The sequence below is a fragment of the Lipotes vexillifer genome, unplaced genomic scaffold (assembly GCF_000442215.2).
Source record: "Lipotes vexillifer unplaced genomic scaffold, Lipotes_vexillifer_v1.1 scaffold2018, whole genome shotgun sequence".
NCBI classification, from domain to species: domain Eukaryota; kingdom Metazoa; phylum Chordata; class Mammalia; order Artiodactyla; family Lipotidae; genus Lipotes; species Lipotes vexillifer.
The window spans coordinates 299921-326308 of NW_006787240.1; the positions used below are offsets into that span (position 1 = coordinate 299921).

General features: G+C 36.5%; 1 protein-coding gene across 1 annotated transcript in view; it reads left to right on the plus strand.

Annotated features, from left to right (window-relative positions):
• Positions 1-26388, plus strand: part of CPNE8 (copine 8) — a 302127-nt gene that overhangs the window by 270514 nt on the left and 5225 nt on the right. Inside the window, exons 16-18 of the mRNA XM_007459917.1 lie at positions 16267-16369; positions 17900-17957; positions 22629-22702. Coding sequence (XP_007459979.1) covers positions 16267-16369; positions 17900-17957; positions 22629-22702 — 235 coding nt within the window. The remainder of the gene's footprint in view (positions 1-16266; positions 16370-17899; positions 17958-22628; positions 22703-26388) is intronic.

Genomic DNA, 26388 nt, shown 5'->3' on the forward strand with positions numbered 1-26388 from the left:
TTATGGGGATTCCCTTATATATTATTTGTTGCTTTCTCCTTGCCACTTTTAATATTTTTTCTTTGTATTTAGTTTTTGATAGTTTGATTAACATGTGTCTTGGTTTGTTTCTCCTTGATTTTATCCTGAATGTGGCTCTCTGTGCTTCCTGGACTTGATTGACTATTTCCTTTCCCATATTAAGGAAGTTTTCAACTATAATCTCTTCAAATATCTTCTCAGTCCCTTTCTTTTTCTCTTCTGCTTCTGAGACCCCTATAATTTGAATCTTGGTGCGTTTAATGTTGTCCCAGAAGTCTCTAAGCCTGTCCTCAGGTCTTTTCATTCTTTTTTGTTATCTGCTCTATAGAAGTTATTTCCACTATTTTATCTTCCAAGTCATTTATCCATTCTTCTGCCTCAGTTCTTCTGCTTTTGTTTCCTTCTAGAGAATTTTTAATTTCATTTATTGTGTTGTTCATCATTGTTTGCTCTTTAGTTCTTCTAAGTCCTTGTTAAACGTTTATTGTATTTTTTCTGTTCTATTTTCAAGATTTTGGATCATCTTTACTATCATTACTCTGAATTATTTTTCAGGTAGACTGCCTATTTCCTCTTCACTTGTTTCGTCTGGTGGGATTTTACCTTGCTCCTACAACTGCTGTGTGTTTCTGTCTTCTCATTTTGCTTAACTTACTGGCTGTAAGTTTGTAGTTGCCGTTGTTTTTGGTGTCTTCCCCCAGTGCCTAAGGTTGCTTCAGGGGGTTGTGTGGGCTTCCTGGTGGAGGGGCCTAGGGCCTGTGTTCTAGTGGATGATGTTGGATCTTGTCTTTCTGGTGGGCATGTCTACGTCTGGTGGTGTGTTTTGGGGTGTCTGTGACCTTATTATGATTTTAGGCAGCCTCTCTGGTAATGGGTGGCCTCTCTGCTAATGGGTGAGGTTGTGTTTCTGTCTTGCTAGTTGTTTGGCCTAGGGTGTTTAGCACTGTAGCTTGCTGATCGTTGAGTGGAGCTGGATCTTAGCATCGAGCTGGATATCTCTGGGAGAGCTTTCAACATTTGATATTATGTGAAGCCGGTAGGTCTCTGGTGGACCAATGTCCTGAACTCGGCTTTCCCACCTCAGAGGCACAGGCGTGACTCCCAGCTGGAGCACCAATACCCAGTCACATGGCTCAGATGAAAAGGGAGAAAGAAAGAAAGAAAGAAAAGAAAAGAACATAGAATAGAATAAAATAAAATAAAAAATAAAATATTGTTAAAACAAAAAGTTTTTAATTATTACAAAAAATTTATAAAGTAATAAAAGAAAAAAAAAAGGACAGACAAAACCCTAGTACAAATGGTAAAGACAAAACTATACAGACAATATCACACAAATAGGCATACACATACACACTCACAAAAAGATGATAAGAAAAAAAAAATATATATATATATATATATAGAAAAAGGAAGAGAGCAACAAAATCAATAAACAAATATACCAATGATAATAAATTCTAAATACTAAACTAAGATAAACATAAAACCAGAAACATATTAGATGCAGAATGTAAACCCCAAGTCTACAGTTCCTCCCAAAGTCCACTGCTTAAATTTTGGGATGATTTGTTGTCTCTTTAGGTATTCCAGAGATGCAGGGTACATCAAGTTGATTGTGGAGTCTTTATTGCCTGCTCCTGAGGCTGCTGGGAGAAATTTCCCTTTCGCTGCTTTGTCTGCACAGCTCCTGGGGTTCAGCTTTGGAGTTAATCCTGCCTCTGCATGTAGGTCCCCTGAGTGTGCCTGTTGTTTGCTCAGTCAGGACAGGGTTAGAGTAGCAGCTGATTCGGGGGCTCTGGCTCACTCAGTCCAGGGGGAGGGAGGGATACAGAATGCGGGGCAACCCTGCAGCTGCAGGGGCCATCATAACATTGCAACAGCCTGAGGCGTGCTGTGTGTTCTCCCAGGGAAGTTGTCCCTGGATAACGGGACCCTGGCAGTGGTGGACTGCAGAGGCTACCAGGAGGGGAGGTGTGGATAGTGACCTGTGCTTGAGCACAGGCTTCTTGGTGGCTGCAGCAGCAGCCTTAGACTTTCTTGCCAGTCTCTGGTGTCCATGCTGATAGCCATGGCTCATGACCGTCTTTGCAGCTCGTTTAGACAATGCTCCTCAGACACCCCAAAACAATGGTCTCTTGCCTCTCAGGCAGTTCCAGACTTTTTCCCGCACTCCCTCCCGACTAGCTGTGGTGCACTAGCCCCCTTCAGACACTGTTTGTGCAGCCAACCCCTGTTATTTCCCTGGGTCTGACCTCTGAAGCCTGAGCCTCAGCTCCCAGCCCCCACCCACACTGGCAGGTGAGCAGTCGAGCCTCTCAGGCAGTTGAGTGCTGGTCAGCACTGATCCTCTCTGTGGGAGTCTCTCTGCTTTGCCCTCTGCACCCTGTTGCTGTGCTCTCCTGCATGGCTCCAAAGCTTCCCCCACTGCCACCCCCCATCTCCACCAGTGAAGGGGCTTCTTAATGTGTGGAAACTTTTCCTCCTTCACAGCTCCCTCGCAGAGGTGCAGGTCCTCTCCCTATTGTTTTGTCTCTGTTTTTTCTTTTTCTTTTGCCATACCCAGGTACATGGGGAGTTTCTTGCCTTTGGGGAAGTCTTAGGTCTTCTGCTGGCATTCAATAAGTGTTGCGTAGGAGTTGTTCCACATGTATATGTATTTCTGATGTATTTGTGAGGGGGAAGGTGATCTCCACATCTTACTCCTCCGCCATCTTGAAGGTCTCCAAGATAATAGTTTTAAAGGATTATTCTATGTTACTGATGGTGACAAGACTAAAATGGATTGAATAGTTCTTATATAAAGTACATTGTATTTTCAAATTAGTGTATCTAGCAGGAGTGAGAGTCACACAATACACTTATGATTTTTTTTACACCATTAATTTTCCTCAAAATTAAGACATAAAACATTAATACAAGCACACATTTATTATAAAGTAAAATACAAAATTTCTATGAATTTTTAAGATAAAACAACAAACTTCAAAGAAAATCCAAGTTTACCGTATCTGCTTCAGGCTCTATCTTTAACTCTCTTGATGGTTGAGTATATCTCCCCTCTGTTAGGTATATTTTATAGTGAATCAAAAGAAAACCAAAATAGAAGTGGATTAAATTCATCAATCAAAAGCCATAAAGTAGGTGAATAGATTTTTTTTTAAAAAGACCCAATTTTATGCTGTCTATGAGAGACTCAACTTTGAATTAAGGACATACATAGGTTGAAAATGAAGGAATAGATAGAAAGATACTCCATGAAAATGGTAACCAAAAGAGAGAAGGCAAGGGCAGCTATACCTAGACAAAATAAACGTTAAGTTAAAAATGTCACAACAGGGCTTCCCTGGTGGCGCAGTGGTTGAGAGTCTGCCTGCTGATTCAGGGGACATGGGTTTGTGCCCCAGTCCAGGAAGATCCTACATGCCACGGAGCAGCTAGGCCCGTGAACCATGGCCGCTGAGCCTGCACGTCTGGAGCCTGTGCTCCACAACAGGAGAGGCCACAACAGAGAGAGGCCCGCACACCGCAAAAAAAAAAGTCACAACAGACAAAGGTCATTACATAATAAAAGGGCTAATTTATGTGACATATATCATTTTATATAATTATATATATAATTTTTAGCTTGTCATTTACAACATTGATGAACCTGAAGGATGTTATGCTAGGTGAAATAAGCCAGACACAGAAAGAAAAAAACTACATCATCTCACTTATATGTAGAATTTTTAATACTGAATACATAGAAGCAGAGTTTTAGAACAGAGGTTAACAGAGGTGGAGAGGTAAAGGAAATGGGGAGATATTATTGGTCACAGGGTACAAAGTTGCATTACATAGGATGAATATGTGTAGAGATCTCATATATTGTATGATGACTATAATAAATACTGCACTGAATGCTGGAAATTTGCTAAAAGGGTAAATTTCAAGTGCACTGATCACACCTCAAAAAATATGGTACCTGTGACATCATGATATGTTATCATGCTTGACTGTAGTAATTATTTCACTGTGTATATGTATATCAAATCATCATGTTGTACACCTTAAATACAATTTTTATTAAAAAGAGCAAAAATTTTAAAGGGTCAATACAACAGGATGACATAATAATTATAAATATGTATAGACCAAGCATCAAAGAACTTAAGCATATTTTTTTAACTGACATATCTGAAGGGAGAAATAGACATCAATACAATAGTATTAGAAGGCTTCACTACCCACTTTCAATAATGAATAGATCACCCAGGCCAAAAATAAATAAGGAAACAGCAAATTTGAGTAATGGTCTAGACCAAATGGAACCTAATTGACATATACAGAAGATTCCATTTAATAGCAACAGAATACATATTCTTTTCAAGCATACATGGAACATTCTCTAGGATAGATCACATGCTGAGTCACAAAACAAGTCTCATTAAATGTAAGAAGATTGACATCATTCTGAGTATCTTTTCTGAACACAATGGGGAAAAAATCAATAACATAAATCACAAAACTCACAAACAAATGGAAATTAATGCACTTTTGAGTGATCATTGGGTCAAAGAAATAAAAAAGGAAATTAGAAAATATCATGAGAAAAATGAAAGCACAATATACCAAAAGTTATGGTATACTGTAAACTACTGTACTATTTTTTGGGGGTGTGATCAGTACTAAGAGGGAAAATTATAATGATAAAACAACATTTTTAAAAAGAAGAAAAATCTCAAATGACCTAGGTTTATTTTTATTTATTTTTTTTTTTCTTGCGTTATGCGGGCCTCTCACTGTTGTGGCCTCTCCCATTTGCGGAGCACAGGCTCCGGATGTGCAGGCTCAGTGGCCATGGCTCACGGGCCCGGCCGCTCCGCGGCATGTGGGATCCTCCCGAAACGGGGCACGAACCCGCGTCTCCTGCATCGGCAGGCAGACTCTCAAGCACTGCGCCACCAGGGAAGCCCCGACCTAGGTTTATACCTCAGGGAACTAGGAAAAGAACAACAAGCTAAGCAAAAGTTAATGGAAGGAAGGAAATAATAATTAAAATTAAATAAAAATTAGAGCAGAAATAAATGGAATAGAGACTTTGAATACAATAGAAAGAAACTGACAAAACTAAGAGTTGATTTTTTTTTAAAAGATAAATAAAATCTACAAACCTTTAGCTAGACTAAGCAGAAAAATGACTCAAGTAAATAAAATCAGAAATGAAAGAGCAGACATTACAACTGAAGTCACAGAAGTAAAAAATATTATAAGGGGCTATTATAAACAATTGGACTCCAACAAATTGGACCACTTAGAATAAATGAATAAACTCCTAGAAAGTTACAACCTACCAAGAATGAATCAGGAAGACATAGAAAGCCTGCACAGAACAATAACAAATAAGGTGATTGAATCACACACACACACACACACACACACACACACAGAAAGGGACACAGGGAAATGGGGCTAATGGATATGTTTATTACCTTGGATGGATATGGATATGTTGGATATGTTGAAACACAGCAAATTGCTTATATTAATTATGTGCAGTTTTTTTGTATACCAATTATACCTCAATAAAGCTGTGGGGGAAAAGACATAGTAACAACAACTGAGGCTTTCTCCAGAGGTAACAAGAAGTGTTGAAAGAGAAATAAAAAGTAAATGCCCCCAGGTGGAAGACTCACTTCTTTCCCCACTTGCACAGTGGAGCAGTGCCTTGCCCCAGAGGCCATTGAAGAGGCTGAAGGCTTACTTGCAACAAAGTGGGCTTCTGGAGCTGAACCTGGGGCCCCATTCTGACTCTGCCAACATGGTGTAGAAGTAGGAGGACATGGAGTCCATCTCTCCTCACAAATACATCAAGAATACATCTAAAAATGGAACAGTTCTCATGGAGCACCACATGAACACTAGCAGAGTACCTCAGACACCTAAAAGGACAAGAAAGATCCCCATGTAACTGGGTAGGACGAAAGAAGAGAAAAGGAAGAGGAGAGGAAGTGGAAAGGGACCTGCAGCCCTGGGCAGGGAGCTGAAGGAGAGGAGAGGTTCCTGCATCCAGGGAAGCCCCCTCACTGGTGGGGAGATCAGTTGGAACAGAAGGGAAGCTTTGGGGACTACCAGAGAAAAGTGCAGCAGCCAGTCTGTGACAAGCAGGACACAGTGAGACCTACACAGATAGTCTGTGCCACAGCCCTGCATGCCCCAGGCTGAGACGTGCATCCACCAGTGCAGAAGGGGGCTGGGTACTGGAACTTGGGATTTGGAGAGCAAATCTGGGGAGAAGAATGTTGTTGGCTGCAACGAGACAGCCTGAGGGGATGGGAGTGAGGAAATCCACAACTGGGAATGCTTGTAAAGGAAACCCAGACCGCAATATAAGTGAAGTGCCATTGTTGAATGACACAAAAGGAGTGGGGCTACCATTGCATCCTCTCTTCCCACATGCCGGCCCCTACCTCCCCAGGCACTAGGAAGGGCTCCTGCCAGGGTTGACTCTCTTGCACTGTTGGCCACCATACCCTAGCATACCCACCCCAGCATACCCTGTTCCCACCAGAGCCAGCTCTCTCATACCCGAGGCCACCAGCTGGCTCTCTCACTCCCATGGCTGCTGGCTCCCCTGCATGACCCATTCCCACATGGGTTCCCACAACCCCATCTTCTGCCTCCTCTGTACCCTCTCTTCACCGGGTGGACTCATGTGCTCCGGGAAGCCTCAGGAGCAGAAACCTGTGAGTGGCCCGCACAGATAGGTGGCCCTGAAACCACAGCTAAGCCCCAGGGGCCATGCAATTAAGGAAGAAAAGCTGAAATCTCTCCTGGCAGCTGTGAAAGCTGTGAATTGACACCCCCGTAACTGTCTTTGTAAACTCAGTGCCTACAGAACATCTGAATGGACAACAAGTGCTCCCACAGCAAAGACGGGTCTAACTTTAGCAGCTGTAGACTTTGTGGGAACATACATGCCAGGGTTGCACCAGCCTAGAGTCTGAGCTGACCACAGGGTGTCCAGACCCATGATTACTGCAATCCTGGGACCTGACTTCAGTGGACCTACACTGATGGCCTGGTGAAAACATCTGAAAGACACCAGGGCCAATTGTAGGCATACCCACAGTTAAGGAAAGGCCGAGAGCAGTGCCAACAACAGTGTAATCTGAGAACTTGCACAATGGGTGAAAAGTGACATGACAGCACACCCACAGGTGAATAACTCCAGAGGAGGAATATTCAGTGGCTTTCCTCCCAGTGGGAGTGATCCAATCCTACCTACCTCACACTGCAGATCAGAAACACAGCTAAGAAACAGATCTTAGGGCCTCTACTCCAACAACTGTGGAGCAAACCCCACCTCTAACAGAGCAGTGACAACCACAGAGCAAAAGGGAGGCCCTGCTCAATATCCAGTGCAGGCTCTGATCACCACATCAGTCACACCTTCTATCAAGGGGATAATGGCCAGCATACACTGAGGGAAAAGGTGGCAGTCATCTATACTAAAAACAATGCTTGCACCAAAAAATATTAAACCTGCACAGGCTACACAGGGATGTTCCCACATAAAAATAACCCTCCCAAGAGAGTCTGAGGGTCTTGAATCGAGAGGAAGAACCCCCAGAACATTTGGACTTGAGAGCCAGTGGGGCTTGAGTGCAAGAGCTCTACAGGGCTGGGGGAAACAGAGACTCCAATCTTGAGAGTGTACAAAGGTCTCACATGGACTGGGACCCAGCACAAATTACCTCCATAGGAACCTGGGCTACCCCTACTTAGGGGTCTTGGAGGGTATCCTGGGGTGCAAAGTGTTGACTATAGCTCACTATGAGGGCAAGGACACTGGTGGCAGAAGCCCCAGGGAATATTGATCAGAGTGAGCTCTCCCGTAGGCCAAAATTTCAGCACCAAGTCACAACCCCTCCCAACAACCTGCAAGTTCCAGAGCTGGAAAGCCTCAGGCCAAACAACCAACAAGATAGGAGGAAGCCAGCCTCATCCAACAGAAGACAGGCTACCTAAAGTTGTACTGAGCTCACAGCCACCTCAAAACACACCCTTTGACATGGCCCCAGCTCCACCCACCAGAGGGCAGACACCAGTCCATCCCACCAAGAAGCCTGCAAAAGTCCCTGGACCAACCTCACCCACCAAAGGGCAGACACCAGAAGCAAGAGGAACTATTATCCTGCAGCCTGTGGAAAGGAGACCACAAACACAGTAAGTTAGATGAAATGAGATGACAGAGAAATTGGTGCAAATGAAGGAAAAAGATAGAAACCCACAAGAACAACTAAGTGAAGAGGAGATAGACAATCTACCTGAAAAAGGATTAATAGTAATGATAGTAAAGATTATGCAAGATCTCAGAAAAAGAATGGAGGCACAGATCGAGATAATGCAAGAAATGTTCAAGAAGGAGTGTGATTTAAAGGACAGAGATGAACAATACAGTAACTGAAATACACTAGAAAGAATCAGTATAAGAATAAATGTAGGAGAACAACGAATAAGTGAGCTGGAAGACAGAGTGATGGAAATCACTGCCACAGAACGGAATAAAGAAAAAAGAATGTATAAACAACAAGGTCCTAATGTATAGCACAGGATATATTCAATATCCTGTGATAAACCATAATAGAAAAGAATATTAAATATATATATATATATATATATATATATATGTATAACTGAGTCACTTTGTTGTACAGCAGAGATTGGCACAACATTGTAAATCAAATATACTTCAATCTAAAAAAATTTTTTTAAGAAAAAAAGAATGAAATGAGGACAGTGTCAGACACTTCTGGGACAATATTAAACATGCCAACATTCACATTATAGAGGTTCCATGAGAAAAGAAAGAGAAAGGGCCTGAGAATATATTTGAAGATATTATGGCCGAAAAATTCCCTAACATGAGAAACACTTACTCAAGTCCAGGAAGCATAGAGAGTCCCAGAGAGGATGAACCCAAGAAAGAACATGCTGAGACACATATTAATCAAACTAACAAAAATTAAAGACAAAGAAAAAATATTGAAAACAACAAGGGAAAAGCAGCAAATAACATACAAGGGAATCCCCATTAGGTTATCAACAGGTTTTTCAGCAGAAATTCTGCAGGCCAGAAAGGAGTGGCACAATATACTTCAAGTGATGAAAAGGAAAAACCTACAACCAAGAATGCTCTACACAAAAATTCTCTCATTTAGATTTTTTTAAACATATTTATTGGAGTATAATTGCTTTACAATGGTGTGTTAGTTTCTGCTTTATAACAAAATAAATCAGTTATACATATACATATGTTCCCATATCTCTTCCCTTTTGCATCTCCCTCCCTCCCACCCTCCCTATCCCACCCCTCCAGGTGGCCACAAACCACTGAGCTGATTTGATGGAGAAATCAAAAGCTTTACAGACAAGCAAAAGCTAAGAGAATTCAGAACCACCAAACCAGCTTTACAACAAATGCTAAATGAACTTCTCTAGGTGGGAAAGACACCAGCATCTTAAAACAAACTTGTACCTATACAGATTGCTATATCCAAACTTCATGGGATCAGTAAACTAAAAAACTACAAGAGACACACACAAAAAAGAGAAAGCATTCCAAACACAACAGTAAAAATGGTCATAAAGCCACAAGAGAAGAGAACAAAAGAGGAAGATAAGAAAAAAGACCTACAAAAACAAATCCAAAACAAGTAAGAAAATGGCAATAGGAACATACATATTGATAAATACCTTAAATGTAAATGGATTAAATGCTCTAACAAAAAGACATAGATTGGTTGAATAGATATACAAACAAGACCCATATTATGCTTTCTACAAGAGACCCACTTTAGACCTAGGGACACATAAAGACTGAAAGTGAGAGGATGGAAAAAGATTTTCCATGAAAATAGAAATCAAAGCTGGAGTAGCAATACTCATATCAGACAAAATAAACTTTAAAATACTGTTACAAGAGACAAGGAAGGACACTACATAATGATCAAGGGATCAATCCAAGAAGTAGATATAGCAATTGTAAATATATATGCACCCAACATAGGAGCACCTCAATATATAGGGCAAATGCTAACATCCATAAAAGGGGAAATCAACAGTAACATAATAATAGTGGAGGACTTTAACACCCCACTTACACCAATGGACAGATTATCCAGACAGGAAATTAATAAGGAAACCCAATCCTTAAATGACACATTAGACCAGGTAGACTTAATTGATATCTATATGACATTCCATCCTAAAGCAGCAGAATATACTTTCTTCTCAAGTGCACATGGAACATTCTCCAAGAAAGAACACATCTTGGGCCACAAAGCAAGCCTTGGTAAATTTAAAAAATCAGAATCATAAAGCATTTTTCTGACCACAACACTATGAGAGTAGAAATCAACTACAGGGAAAAAAGGTAAAAAACACAAACACTTGAAGGCTAAACAATATGTTACTAAACAACCAATGGATTACTGAAGAAATCAAAGAGGAAATCAAAAAATACCTAGGGAAAATTGATGATGAAAACATGATGATACAAAATGTATGGGACTTGGCAAAAGCAGTTCTTGGAAGTTTATAGCAATACAATCTTACCTCAGGAAACAAGAAAAATCTCAAATTAACAACCTATCCTTACACATAAAGCAACAAGAGGAATGAACAAAACCTAAAGTTAGCAGAAGAAAAGAAATTATAAAGAACAGAAATAAATAGAGATGGAGAAAACAATAGCAAAGATAAATGAAACTAAAAGCTGGTTCTTTGAGAAGATAAACAAAATTGATAAAACTTTAGCCAGACGCATCAAGAAAAAGGGAGAGGACTCACAACCATAAAATTAGAAATGAAAAAGGAGAAGTTGCAATGGACACCACAGAAATACAAAGGATCATAAGAAACTACTACAAGCAACTCTATGCCAATAAAATAGACAACCTAGGAGAAATGGATGAATTCTTAGAAATGCACAACCTGCCAAGACTGAATCAGGAAGAAATAGAAAATATAAACACACCAATCACAAATATGGAAATTGAAATTGTGCTTTAAAAACTTCCAACAAACAAAAGTCTAGGACCAGATGGCTTCACAGGTGAATTCTGTCACACATTTAGAAAAGAGTTAACACCTATCCTTCTGAAACATTTCTAAAAATTGCAGAGGAAGGAACACTCACAAGCTCATTATACATGGCCACCATCGACCTGATACAAAACCAAAGGTATCACAAAAAAGAATATTACAGGCTCAAATATCACTGATGAACATAGACACAGAAATCCTCAACAAAGTACTAGCAAGCCAAATCAAACAACACATTAAAACAGTCATGCACTATGACTAGGTGGGATTTATCCAGAGATGCAAAGATTCTTCAATAAACACAAATAATGTGATACACCACATTAACAAACTGAAGAATAAAATTCATATGATCATCTCAGTAGATGCAGAAAAAGCTTTCAACAAAATTTAACACCCATTTATGATGAAAACACTCCAGAAAGTGGGCATAGAGGGAAGGTAACTCAAGATAATTAAGTCCATATATGACAAACCCACAGCAAACATTATTCTCAATGGTAAAAAACTGAAAGCATTTCCTCTAAGATAAGGAACAAGATAAGGATGTCCATCTTGTCACTTTTATTCAACATAGTTTAGGAGACCCTAGCCAAGGCAACCAGAGAAGAAAAAGAAATACAAGAAATCCAAATTGGAAAAGAAAAAGTAAAACCATCACTGTTTTCAGATGACATGATACTATACATAGAAAATCCTAAAGATGCTACCAAAACATTACTAGAGCTTATCAATGAGTGTGGTAAAGTTACAGGATACAAAATTAATACACAGAAATCTCTTGCATTCCTATACACTAACAAAGAATGATTAGAAAGAGAAATTAAGGAAGCAATCCCATTTATCATCCCATCAAAAAGGATAAAATACCTGGGAATAAACCTAAGGAAGCAAAAGGCCTGTACTCAGAAAACTATAAGATACTGATGAAAGAAATCAAAGATCACACAAGCAGATGGAGAGATATACCATGTTCTTGGATTGGAAGAATCAATATTGTCAACATGACTATACTACCCAAGGCAGTCTACAGATTTATTGCAATCCCTACCAAATTACCAATAGCATTTTTCAGAATTAGAACAAAAAAATTACAATTTGTATTGAAACACAAAAGACCCCAAATTGCCAAAGCAATCTTGAGAAAGAAAAACGGAGCTGGAAGAATCAGGCTCCCTGACTTCAGACTATACTACAAAGCTACAGTAATCAAAAGAGTGTGGTTCTGCCACAAAACAGAAATATAGATCAATGGAACAGGATAGGAAGTCCAGAGATAAACCCACGCACCTATGTCACCTAATCTGTGACAAAAGAGGCAAGAATATACAATGGAGAAAGACAGCCTCTTCAGTAAGTGGTGCTGGGAAAACTGGACAGCTACATGTAAACCAATGAAATTAGAATATTCTCTAACACCATACAGAAAAAGAAACTCAAGATGGATTAAAGACCTAAATGTAAGACCAAATACTGTAATTCTTAGAGGAAAACATATGTAGAACAAACTTTGAAATAAATTGCAGCAAGATCTTTTTGACCCACCTCCTAGGGTAATGAAAAGAAAAATAAAAATAAACAAATGGGACCTAATTAAACTTAAAAGCTTTTGCACAGCAATGGAAACCATAACCAAAATGAAAAGACAACCCACAGATAGGGAGAAAATACCTTATGGAAAAACCCAAATGAACTTTTTGGCCAGCACAACATTTGCAAATGAAGTGACCGACCAGGGATTAATCAGCAAAATATATAAATAGCTCATGCAGCTCAATATCAAAAAACAAACAACCCGGGCTTCCCTGGTGGCGCAGTGGTTGAGAGTCTGCCTGCCGATGCAGAGGACACGGGTTTATGTCCCAGTTTGGGAAGATCCCACATGCCACGGAGCGGCTGGGCCCGTGAGCCATGGTCGCTGAGCCTGCGCGTCTGGAGCCTGTGCTCCACAACGGGAGAGGCCACAGCAGTGAGAGGCCCACGTACTGCAGAAAAAAAAAAAAAAAAAAAAAAAAAACCCAATCAAAAAATGGGCACAAGATCTCAAAAGACATTTCTGTAAAGACATACAGATGGCCAAAAAGCACATGAAAAAATGCTCAACATCACTATTAGAGAAATGCAAATCAGACTACAATGAGGTATCACTTGACACCATTCAGAATGGCCATCATCCAAAAAAATCTACAAACAATAAATGCTGGAGAAGGTGTGGAGAAATGGGAACCCTCCTACATTGTTGATGAGAATGTAAATTGGTACAGCCACTTTGGAGAACACTATAGAGATTCCTTAAAAAACTAAAAATAGAGTTACCTTATGATCCAGCAATCCCACTCCTGGGCATATATCCCAAGAAAACCATAATTCAAAAAGATACATGCAACCCAATGTTTATTGCAGCACTATTTACAATAACCAAGACATGGAAGCAACCTAAATGTCCATCGATGGAAGAATGGAGAAAGAAGATGTGGAACATATATGCAATGGAATATTACTCAGCTGTAAAAAAGAATGAAATAATGCTATTGGCAACAACATGGATGGACCTAGAGATTGTCATTCTGAGTGAAGTAAGTCAGGCAGAGAAAAACAAATATATGATATTTCTTATAAGTTTCATCTAAAAAAAATAGTACAAATGGACTTATTTACAAAGCAGAAATAGAGTCACAGATGTAGAAAGTAAACTTACGGTTACCAAGGGGGAAAGGTGAGGGAGAGAAAAAATTGTGAGATTGGGGTTGACACATACACACTACTATATATAAAATATATAACTAATAAGAAGCTACTGTAGGAACTTCCCTGGTGACACAGTGGTTAAGAATCCACCTGCCAGTGCAGGGGACACAGGTTCGAGCCCTGGTCTTGGAAGATCCCACATGCCGCGGAACAGCTAAGCCCATGCACCACAGCTACTGAGCCTGCGCTCTAGAGCCCATGAGCCACAACTACTGAGCCTGAGTGCTACAACTACTGAAGCCCACACGCCTAGAGTCCATGCTCTGCAGCAAGAGAAGCCACCCAATGAGAAGGCTGCACACTGCAATGAAGAGTAGCCCCTGCTCACTGCAACTAGAGAAAAGCCCAAGCACAGCAACAAAGACCCAAGGCATCCAAAAGTAAAAATTAATTAATTAATAAAGAAAAAAAAGAATCTACTGTATAGCACAGGGGACTCGACACAATAGTGTGTAATGGCCTACATGGGAAAAGAATCTAAAAAAGAATGGATATATATATATATATATATATATATATATAATTGATTCACTTTGTTGTACAGCAGAAACTAACACAGCATTGTAAATCAACTCTACTCCTATAAAAATTAATTTTAAAAAATAAACATCCCCCCCTCCAGAAAACAGATCAGTTAAGCCACTTGAAGTGATAGCCATAAGATTGAATAATGCTCAACTTTCCATCTTCTCACAATTTTCAACACATCATTTGGTATGAAAATCATAAAAGCCATAGAGTTGTACTCATAGAAGTTTTTCTCACTATTTATAACCTCCTGTTAATCACATGAAATATAATCCTTATGTTTTTGAAGCATAGTCAGTAAAAAATGCTTTTTAAAAATAATGGGTATTTAAAAATTAAAAAATGAATTCCTGAGGAAGATTATCCTACATCTTTTCTTAAGAAAAAAAAATTAAGCATAAAATAGGAGAGTAAGTTCATACCTGCTTTGGATTTTTTCATTGCTATGTTACCATCAAATTAATACAAATTCCTTAGTGTCGAAGATCAGTTGTTCAACATTGTGAGAGCATTTTTGACTATATGTTGTAGAACAAGTTCAATGCTATTTTTAACTGGATCCTCAGTGTATGAACATATCACTTGCTGTATTCTCTTCATCAGTCTATAAAATTACCAATCATTTTATTAACAGCACGAGCAATTATTAGTTTCTCTTGTCTGTGGCAAAGTTGTAAATATTTTCTTGTTCATATAGTTATAAATTCTGCTTTACAAGAAATGTTTTTCCCTGTCATATTATGATATTGGTTTTTCCCCAAACTGTTAAAAATTTATTATTTAGAGTCCATCAGGTACTGAAAGATTTTCATTGGTAATCAATAGAAGTTTCTTGAAACCAATTTTTCTGTGATTTACTTGATGATTTTTTACAAAAGTAGACCAAAGTCTTCTTGTTAACTATTTATCTCCTACAAACACCACAGTGCTTGCTCATTACTAGATATGACCGGCATACTAGTTATGTACTAAAAATCATAAAAGTCATTCTACTGAGAATATAATCTAGATACCCATAATGGTAGAACACAATAGAAAAAAAGAGATAAAATATAGTCATAAAATTCTCATCTAAATGTCTGAGTATTATTTGGTGAGAATTCAGTACTAGAACATGTTCTTATTACATACCTAATTTTTGTCTTTGTTTGCTATAATTTTCTTTCCCATCTTTCACCAATTTAACACGTATTAAGAACTGGAACTATAGCTATGTCAAAAAGTGTTTCTTCTGTTGCATTTTTTTTATTAAGGTGAAATTCACATGACATAAAACCAACCATTTTAAAGTTTACAGTTCAGTGACATTCAGCATATTCACAATGTTGGGCAATCATCACTGCTATATGGTTCCAAAACAAAAATCATAATCACTTATATAATCTACCATATATAAAATCTACCAGTTACATAACTGTATAAATATTTACTACCATACGTGAAATTTCTTTATTAACAATACAAAGTTGCATTATCTTGATTTTAAAGACGAGAAAATAAAGTTCAGGTAGCTTACGTAATGTTATACTGAAGATCATACACATAATATGTTGCTTAGCCAGATGTCTATGTCCAAAAGCTGTAGCCATTCCTCTGTGCTAACATACCATCCAGCTCACCTTTTATTAGTGAATGAATTTCTAAGGCAGCCAGGCATTTCTTTGTGCCAGCATGCAGTAATGTTGCTGTTATTCTAGTGTGCTATTTCAGAAAAAAATGCATATTTGAGAGTTTTCACATATAGGCTCCTAAGATATGTTTAAATATTTTCTTGAGATTAAAATGTTTGTTGGCTATTCCAAGTTATATTTAGCAACTATCATGTCGAGAGGAAATGTTTAATTTTGTGGTATTCTTTACCCTTTCTTTGCCTTTCAGATATGCTTCTTCTGTAAAGGATGGCTCCCAGTATTTTGTGCTACTGATTGTGACAGACGGCATTATCTCAGATATGGCTCAAACTAAGCAGTCCATAGTTAATGTAAGTAGGAGTCATTCAGTCTTGGGCTGGCTAACTGAATGCATGGTGCTACTTAGGTTGACTAACTAGAGTCTACTTAGTTGACTTAAGAGTGAAACAAAATGCCCATGCCTTTGCAGCCAATTGCATTATCCAGAAAACTCACACACATTTGTAGCATTCATCCATAAGGACCAAACTAAGAGGTGTGAATAATTGGGTTGTAAAAAAATTATTTCCAAAAAATTAAAATAAAAATAAATAATAGCATCACCTTCATGTGCATGACTGTGTTTATCTTGATTAGTTTGATTGCTTGTACATAGTTTGTACAATTTGTACAGAATATTTCTTTAACATTTACATTTACAGTAATAGTTACAGAAGAACTGTGCTAATTTCTATATTTATAGAACTGGATAAGGACTAGCATTGATTCAAAATCCATTTTTCTCATTATTCCTAATTATGTGTTATATTTATGATTCATTGTCTGCTTTATTAGACTATAATTTATAACATCTATATTTACTAGACTGCAACTTCTAAAATTATATCTGTTTTTAATTACCTTTCTATACTTAGGTTTAGCAATGTTTGACACAAAATAGACATTAGTAAAAATGGGCTGTGTGAAATAATTGTTTATCATACTTCATAATTATTAATAGCATAGGGAAAATATAATTAGCTGTTTGTGTGAGAAAAAAATGTTACATGTGGGAAAAAAAATCAAATGTTTATAGACATACACTTAGCAAAACCAAACACAAAAAGGAAGAGAGATAGAATCTTGCACATTTACTTGTTTGTTTATTTGGTTTTGACTAGACACACTGGGTTGGATTTGTCCTGATTTCCTTATGTTCTGATCAGTGGCATTAGCATGCTCTTTAAAATATGGACTTAGTAATTTAGGTTTAAACTAACAGGACATGCACTGAGGAACAGTTATTCATAATTTAGTGACCTTCACAGCTGAAGATGTGGTTGCTATACTGTTCCACCTATCTGTTGGTGGATCTTATATTCTTACCATAAAGTTATTTTATCATACTAATAATAACTTTCTATAATTATCATTTGTATTCATTCATTTACTATGAAAATTGCTTTTCCTAACCATAGCTATAAATGAAATAGAGTACTACTTTTTCACAAATATGGTACCTTTTTTTCCCTTTTAGCAACTGAAACATTTTTGAGTGGAGAGAGAACATGGAAAAAGAGACCAAAGGTACCCAGAATCAGCTTAGGAATATTTTGTCTGAGAATAGCAAGTGAAAGCAGATGCTCAGTACTTTTTAAAAAAAATATTATCCAAGACTGGTTATTCCTGAAGAACATCCCACTGAATTAGCATATGTACAGAGTTCAGAAAGGATAAGAGTGGAATCAAGTATATTATTCTCTATTAATTTTAAATATGTTCAAAACTATTTTAATGAACATCTGTGAAAAATATCAAAACTGATATTTTTTTCTTCTTAATTCTTAGTTGTTTTCTCAATTCAGTTTCTTAATTGTGAACTAACTGTGTTCTCTTTGAAGGCTTCAAAACTTCCAATGTCAATAATTATAGTAGGTGTTGGGCCAGCAGAATTTGATGGTGAGTAATAAAATTTCAATAGTATTCCTTGGGAGTTTATTTAATCTGACTGATTATGCACTTAGGTTTCTATCACTCTTTTTTTGCATATAAGGATGTGAGTGTGCATATGGATTTGTATACAGTGTCCATGTACATATAGACATAAATATAGATATTACATTATGGAGTCTATTAAGGTGAGTAAATTAAAAGGATGTCTTCTGAGTAGGACATTATCTCTCTAGTATAGGAAAATTCAACATGTAGATTTCTGTTTTTATTAGAGACAGTGTATACCTCAAAATATTTCTTAAAACCGAGTGATAAATTGAGTTTTTGTTCCCAAGGCAAAATACACTCTGGATTCCCTAAAAACTTTTAAGGATGAGCACTAAATTAATAAATCACTAGGCTGTAAAATAGAAATATTAACACAAGCATAATAATGGATTTTCAGACCTTGGCTAGTTGATAGACATTATCTTTATAAATATTTATGTTCTGTCATATGAAAGAGCAAAGTAAAATGAAAATGGAATTGACCATCTGAAATTTAACGAGACTTTATATAATTATGCTAAATTCACTTACTGGGTACTTTTCTGTTTGGGCTCAAGCCGTCTTCAAATGCCAGTTAGTGTGACGGGTGTTTGTGTGACTATTGATCTGGGTGAACTTCTCTAAGGATAGCCTATTCCTCATCACCTGATGAATTCCCCTAAGAGAACTCTATGCTAGACATCAACTGTATAACCACAGAACATTCACCTGGTTCAGGTGTTTTTAAATTAATGATGACAGTATTTAGCTTGGAAATTTAGAAATGAGAATAATTTTAGAATATTTGGAACAACTTTTGGTATGCTACAGGTTAATTTAGGCACATAGGTGGTTAATTGTTGTATGATCATCACTAGGATGATTCTTGTTTAACCACCAGTGCCTCCTCCATAAGGATAGTATAGATCTCTCAGTCTCAGGTAAAACAACACAAGCAGTTATATTGCTGATCCTGGAAATTCTTTCCTTTGATTCCATGCTTGGCTGGTCACACTTTATATCATTATAATCTTCCAGTTTCTGAAGCAGAAGTCATTTTAGCTCCTGCTAATATTTTCTGCGTCTCTGAATATTTACATCTGTTTACATTGTCCATCAGGCATGAATCTGAGATACCACTCTGGAGTCAGGAAAACTAAGACACATCTTTCTTGTTAACACTTTGTGTACTTGATCATCTGCATTGAGCAGTGACAGACTGTGGTTCACTAACTTCACTGATTGCTAGGTTAAAATAGCTCATGATTTCTTCTTCAGTTACTAATTTGCTTTTGCCTCTCAAGTATGCACTTCTCATTGGGTACATTCCAGGTCTCCCAGACTCCTATGGAAGGCCATTGTTAGGTGTAAGCCCTGTCACTTGTTCCTCAACAGCTCCCACACATAATGTGTAAATAGAGAGCCACTGACTCTTCCTATTTATATTTCTGGTCATAAATTTCTATTCAAAGCAGTAGGCACAGCTATTTGGGTACTACCTTCTTACAACTGCTACACCTATTTATTTTACTCAATTTTTTTGTTCCAAGCGAATTATTTATCAGGGTTTTGAGGTATGAAAATTCATCATTTCCCTCTCTGACTTCTTGAATTAACGAAACAAAACAAAACAAAACAAAACAAAACATGCACGAGTCACTCAGAGATCAGAATATGTTTTATTAATAATAGTGTAGAATTGGAGAATTTGGGTTGCCCTGTGCACAGAATCAGACTTCTTGCTACTTTTTTCCCCAAAGATTAAATGACCTCACCTTTATCTCCAGGCTTTCTCTGTACAGGGGCAGATCCTTGCCGATTAAGCATGCCACAGGGAGAAATTGTCTTCAACTTGAGGATAGGCTGCTCCAAAAGAGAGAGATTCAAGATCGTTCTATCTCTCAATCTTAGTTATCTTGTGAATCACTCCTCTTTTCATGAGGAAAAGTGAGCAAAGATTATAGACAAAGAGGGAAGTTGCCGTCCCATAGAATTCCCTCCTGGGATTTAAAGTGAAACTTTCCTCTGGCAAACCTGTGAACAGGGAATTAGGGTCCTGAAACGCCTGATTTCTGCTTTCACCCTGCTGGAAGAAAATTTCTGACTTATATTCAAGTTGCTGCTATCCTATCAGAAGAGCGTTTTTCTAGGCACTTCCAAATCTACGATAAGTAAGTTTAAATAGCACGCATAAATTGACATAAAGACTGAAATAAAACTTGCAGATTTTATCAGTTAACCACATAAATCCAACATCTACACGTAACTTAACCAGGAGGTTTGCACAGGCAAGAAATGCAGCATTTTGCCATTCATTATTTGAAGGTAGAGGAAATATAAATAAACTACTAGATTCATGAGTATTTAAATGTCTTGTTTCTTTATTTCAATGAGAACAATTTAAAACTTTCTGTATAATTTCTCAAAGCAGGATTTCTTTATCCTTAAAAGGCAAAAAGTCAAATTAAAGTAGCATCTGGTTAACTGCTTTGATACAAGTTAGGAAAGGGAGAGAACTATAAGGGATTCTAACATGATTTTGTCTCCCAAGGCTAGAAAGAAATACAGGTCTGTATCTTATACATCTTTTTTCCAGAGACGGGTACTGATGGGGAACCTCTGATTACAGTTTCAGGCTCCTTGAGGACTAGATGATCTGAGAAACTGAAGGGTGAACATTTCCCTTCCACCACTTATATGCCATTTCTTTTCTCCTTGTTCTCAAAAGTGTAGCTCCAATTCTGCTACTCATAGCCTTTTAACTCAAAGGACATACTGAAAAGTGGGAGATATTTTATAGGATATCATTCTATTACACTATTGCCTGAATAACTGTCACTTTATTTATTTGAAGTAAAACACTTACAAAGGCCAATGGAGATTGTAGAGGATTGTAGAAGATGAGGGCCAGATTATCATCTAATTTTTGTTTCCCATTTTAGAGTGAGTATAGGGTAATTGTTAGGAGTTATTAGCAAATTAGATAATAAAGGAGAAGATTCTCCAATTGCTGGCATGTCACAATCAGTGTACATTTATGTCTCAAAGTAATATGAAAATTTTGAAAACAAACTTAGACCAAAAAAAGGAATTAACTTGAAAATATCTGAGTATAATGAATTTTCCTATTTAAATCCCTAATAAGTAGGAGAGAAAAAAATATTTCTTTTGTATTTTGAATAAGTTAATTACCTTGTTATTGGTAATTTACATGTTACTAAATTATGACATATATATCTAAGGAGATTATTGGACGATGGCTCACTAGCAGTTATGTGTACTTGCAATGTTTCAGCCCAGACATTGATTCCTGAACATGTGTAGAAAAGTCAAACTTAAAACCTGTTTTTTTTTAAAAAAAACAAGCTTATAGATATAGAGAACAGATTGGTGGTTGCCAGAGGCTTGCCAGCATTGGAGGTGGGTGAAATGGGTGAAGGAAGTCAAAAGGTACAAAAGTCCAGTTTTAAAATAAGTATGTCACACGAATGTAATGTACAGTGTGGTTAGTATAGTTAATACTGTATTGCATATATGAAGGTTGCTAAGAGAATAGATCTTAAAAGTTCTCATCAGAAGAAAAAATTTTTTAATTATGTATGGTCAACTAGACTTATTGTGGTGATCATTTCACAATATATACAAGTAGGAAATCATTATGTTGTATAGCTAAAAATAATATAATGTTATTTGTCAATTGTACCTCAATCAAAAAAAAATAAAATAGGAAAAAAGAGTAAAATATCTTTAACCCAAATGCATTATCCAAGCACTGAGGAAAATAGTGAAAAGGTGAGGATTGTATTCTAATATATTTTAGAAGGCGACAAAGCAAACATAATTGCAAGTAGCTCTCTGGAGTCTGGTGAATATCATGTGCATACAAAATGGATTATTAGTATGAGAATATACTTTAAGTACAAATTCGTATTCCTCATGTAATTAGTTATTTAGAGAATTCTCACTGAAACATTAAACTCTGGAAAATGTTCTTAATTGCAGCGTAACATTATTGTATACCAGCTGTTCCGTTATATCACAGCATTCCCAAATACCAGTTGACCTATGTAATGTTGAAATTATTTTTAATCAACAAAAAAAATCATACTTCAGAAATTTCATTCTTTACCCAATCACTATAAGAACAGAGAAAATGGCTTTTTGTTTTTAAATCTATTCATAAAAAGATTACAGACAATATGATTATATAGCTTTTTTTACTCAAAGAGAGTAAAGTTCAAATTGTTATTGGAAGTTCTATAATGATTAGTGCCTAGTTTCTTAAGTTAGAAAGAAAAAATTAAAATTGAATGAATTAGCATCACTTGCTGAATCAGTCATGTAAGCATGTAATCCAGAGTTAAGGATCTATAGAAAGGGGAGATGTACCTAAATGCTTCTACACTGCACAGGCTCTCCTCATCTTTCAAAGGGTCACATGAGGTCTTAGCTTGGTTTCTCCGCTTGTAAAATTTGCACTCAGTTAATTTTTGTGGAAGAAATCACCAAGGAGATGAAAGAATCAACAAGCTTTCTGCCTTTGACATAGGATATATTGCTACTTCATACATCTTGATTTCATTATTGCCTACATTTGTTATAGTATTTAGCTAAAATGCACTGAATAAATGATCCTATTTTATTTTCAAGCAATGGTTGAATTGGATGGAGATGATGTAAGAGTTTCCTCCAGAGGAAAATATGCTGAAAGGGACATTGTGCAGGTAAGAAATTTAATGAAAATTATTTATTTTGTTCATTGTGAAGAGCCCATGTCAGCTCTGATTTGTAAATGAAGAGTTTAAATTGAAATCAAGCGTCTCAGGTTCTGTTTAATTTACACAGTTCATTCTCTATAAAATGCATGTTAAATAATGGCCTAGAATAAGCACCAAATTACTTTCACCCGTACTTCATGTTCACCATATATAAAATAGAATTGTTAATAAGTATCTTTTCCTACTTTATTATTACCAGAAAATATCACTGAGATCTTTAGTAAAATTAAAAGCTAGAAACATAACAGGCTTTTAATGATGCTTATCTATTTATTACTTAGACCTCAATAAGGATTAAATATACTTTAAGACAGCTGATACATATTCAGTGTAAGTAAACTTAGTAGAAACAAACCAAAAATGTAGATTTTGTTCTATTTCTCCCATAGGTTATGGTTAGAAAAGTGGAAAAATAGATATTATAATTATATATAAATATTATATAAAATATATAAATAATAATATAATACATGGTAACATAATATGTATAATACTATAATAAAATATAACATAATAATAGATTATATATCTCTCTATATAGATATATAGACATATATATGATTCATAATTCTATTAGAATCAAGAAAAGTACTTAACTAAAGCCTACTATTCTGGGAGCGAATAGAAAGAAAAAAGGCAGTTAAAATTTATAATTGAAACAAAGGAATTAAATCAACTAAGTTTCTGCATACTTTAGAGTCTTCATATTTTTTAGGAAGTCAGAAGCAAAAAAAGGCTGTGAAGGGAAAACTAAATGGAAAGGAAAGGTCTCAGTACAATTTGAGCGCTTAAAGGAGCAAACAATGGAATTCAATATTATCTCCTAAATAATAACATATATATTCACCCATAATACAGTCATTAAAATAATCTAATTTGGAATCCAAGAGAATTTGCTTCAAATCCTGGATTGTCCACTGTGATAACTTGGATAAGCTTTCCAAATTTCAGTGTTCTGGCATTGTTTAAAGATTTTATCAGATAGTATATATAAAATATATTACATTACTGAAATAGAACTCAGTAAAATACAACAAAAATAATTTTAAAAATTAGAGAGGGAGAATAATGTAAAATAATCTATAAATATATTATAAAGATTAATCTTGACAAAGATAAAAAAGCATTCTTCTTCATCAGTCAGGAGAATTAAGTTTTAAAATAGAAACATCTGTATAACAGTTTTTTAAGAAGATAATTAAATATGATTTAAACCTAATGTTTAAATATTAACATTAAAATGTTAACATTTTAACCTAATGTTCTTGGTAGCATAAAAAGCACGCACACATGAATAATTCGTTTAAAAGCAGCTGAGAAAGGGAACATGGTGATGTGTTCATCTATTTAAGAATCCCACAATGTTTTGTTTTTTTTAAGTAGACACACGATTATTCACCTTACGCTGATTAGCATAATTATGTCTGAGTAATTACACTTTTCTAAAAATCTCTCCATAATGTCTAGTTCACAGTAACCAAAAAATCAAATTACTGCATGGAAGAATGAATTTGAAGTCCTGTAAAATGTATTATTTTGCCGTTGTAATGTATTTTTTCAAAGTTAAAAGAGACAGCTTCATATCTCATAGTATCATTTAAATGATGCTTAAGGGAAACTGGTATTACTCTCTCCCTTAGAAGGTAGTTAAGATTGCTCACATCATTAAGATTTACTTTAAGAGGATTAACATGTTATGTTAGGGACAACCAACAGTTGTTGGTTATTTTATTTATAAAACAAAAATTCCCTTGATCATGAAAGTATTTCATCTCTAATTGGATATGCTACATTGGACAGAACAGTGAGATAAGACTCAGATCTATGATCTTGAACAAGTCAGTAAGTCTCCCTTGAGCCTTTCATTCGTTACCTCCAGACTCTCCATTCTTTTATCTTTGCTCTTTCCATGATGTGGTGAGTCTCAGAGGAAGTAACAGACATGAAAATACTTTGTTACTTATCAGTATAAGATACATAAACACACACACACACACACACACATATATGTATATATATATATATATAATTATATATTTCCTCTCATTGAAAGTCAAAATCTTGAGACTAATCTATCACCATTAAGTGACACTGAGATCACCAAAGATTTTGAAGACACCTGAGAATATAGCTAAACACTCAAGGGATTCTACCATGTAAAGTTGAACTGAAAGAGTCACGAGATCTCACAGATACTGAACAGGAAACTAAAATCTTCCCAGAGAATTAGTAGCCTCCTGAATGACAGTGACACCTTGACTTACATGTCTATATTTAGTTAAGGATATCTGATGCACCCTTTTCTAATTTCATGAAAAAGTTCCTAAATGGTGATTGGTCTATTAAAAATAGTTCCCACTGGGCTTCCCTGGTGGCACAGTGGTTGAGAGTCCGCCTGCCAATGCAGGGGACACGGGTTCGTGCCCCGGTCCGGAAGATCCCACATGCTGCAGTGGCTAGGCTCGTGAGCCATGGCCGCTGAGCCTGCGCATCCAGAGCCTGTGCTCCATAATGGGAGAGGCCACAACAGTGAGAGGCCCGCATACCGCAAAAAAAAAAGAAAAAATAGTTCCCAGGGTTAACATTTATATATCACATTGTGTTCAAGAATTAGCATTTTTTCTCTTACCTTGAATGAAATTTTAAAACCTTCCACCATTGCAGGTTTCCTGGTCCTACCATTCACTAAAATATTTTTTAAATGAGTTATTTTTAAGAATAGAAATATTCTTGAATATTTATAATATTGGGGTTTCAAGGGCACACCAAGAATAATATTGTCAATCTTCCTACCACCAGGAAATATCTAAGCCATCATAATCAATGCTATGAACACTGCTGGCTAAAATAATATCAGAAAATAGGGTCTATTTAGGCTCTCTTACCTTTTTGCTTTGTAAGAAACTGAATGAGATATTGTACTAAATCACTTAGCAGAGAAGGCCTCTCACCTACCAGTTGCTCAATAAATGTATTAATATCAGTTTCAATTATTATTAGTATGTTGGCATAGTCCAGTGGGAAGGCATTTTTATGTCACTGTTTCATAGTAGCTGTACCTTGACATATGACACTGTAGTCAGTCTTATGTGTGATTATGTTCACTGCCTCAATATTCACTCTCATATGACTGTAATATAAACAGTATTCAGGAAGAGATTCTATGGTTGTTATTCTAAAACTTTAATGAATTATTTTCTTAAATCAATATATGTAAAGGCTTTCCATATGTTTGTGTGCTTGCTTGTGCTGTGGATTGGCCATTGTATATAATGCAATATCATTTCTCCTGGCTGCATTCAGCTGCTGTCCAGCCTATCATTCCCTTAAAAATTATATTTAAATCATATCTTACATTAAAAGGAGAATAAGTACCTTGAAGGCTTAGACTTGAAAATCACTTATGGAGCTCTGCAAAGTAGGAACAATCAAATAAGATTGAGTAGAACCACAACTAAAAGCTCATTTGCCCAAACTCATTCAAACTTTTTTCGCAAATAGGCAAAGCTAGCTGTTAGAGCAACCACATAGAACATTTTCCTTGTACAGGATAGATGCTAAAAGAAAGATGTAGCGTGTCAAGGAAATGGTATATTTCAACTGAACAGAATGCATTTATTTGTATTCTTCAT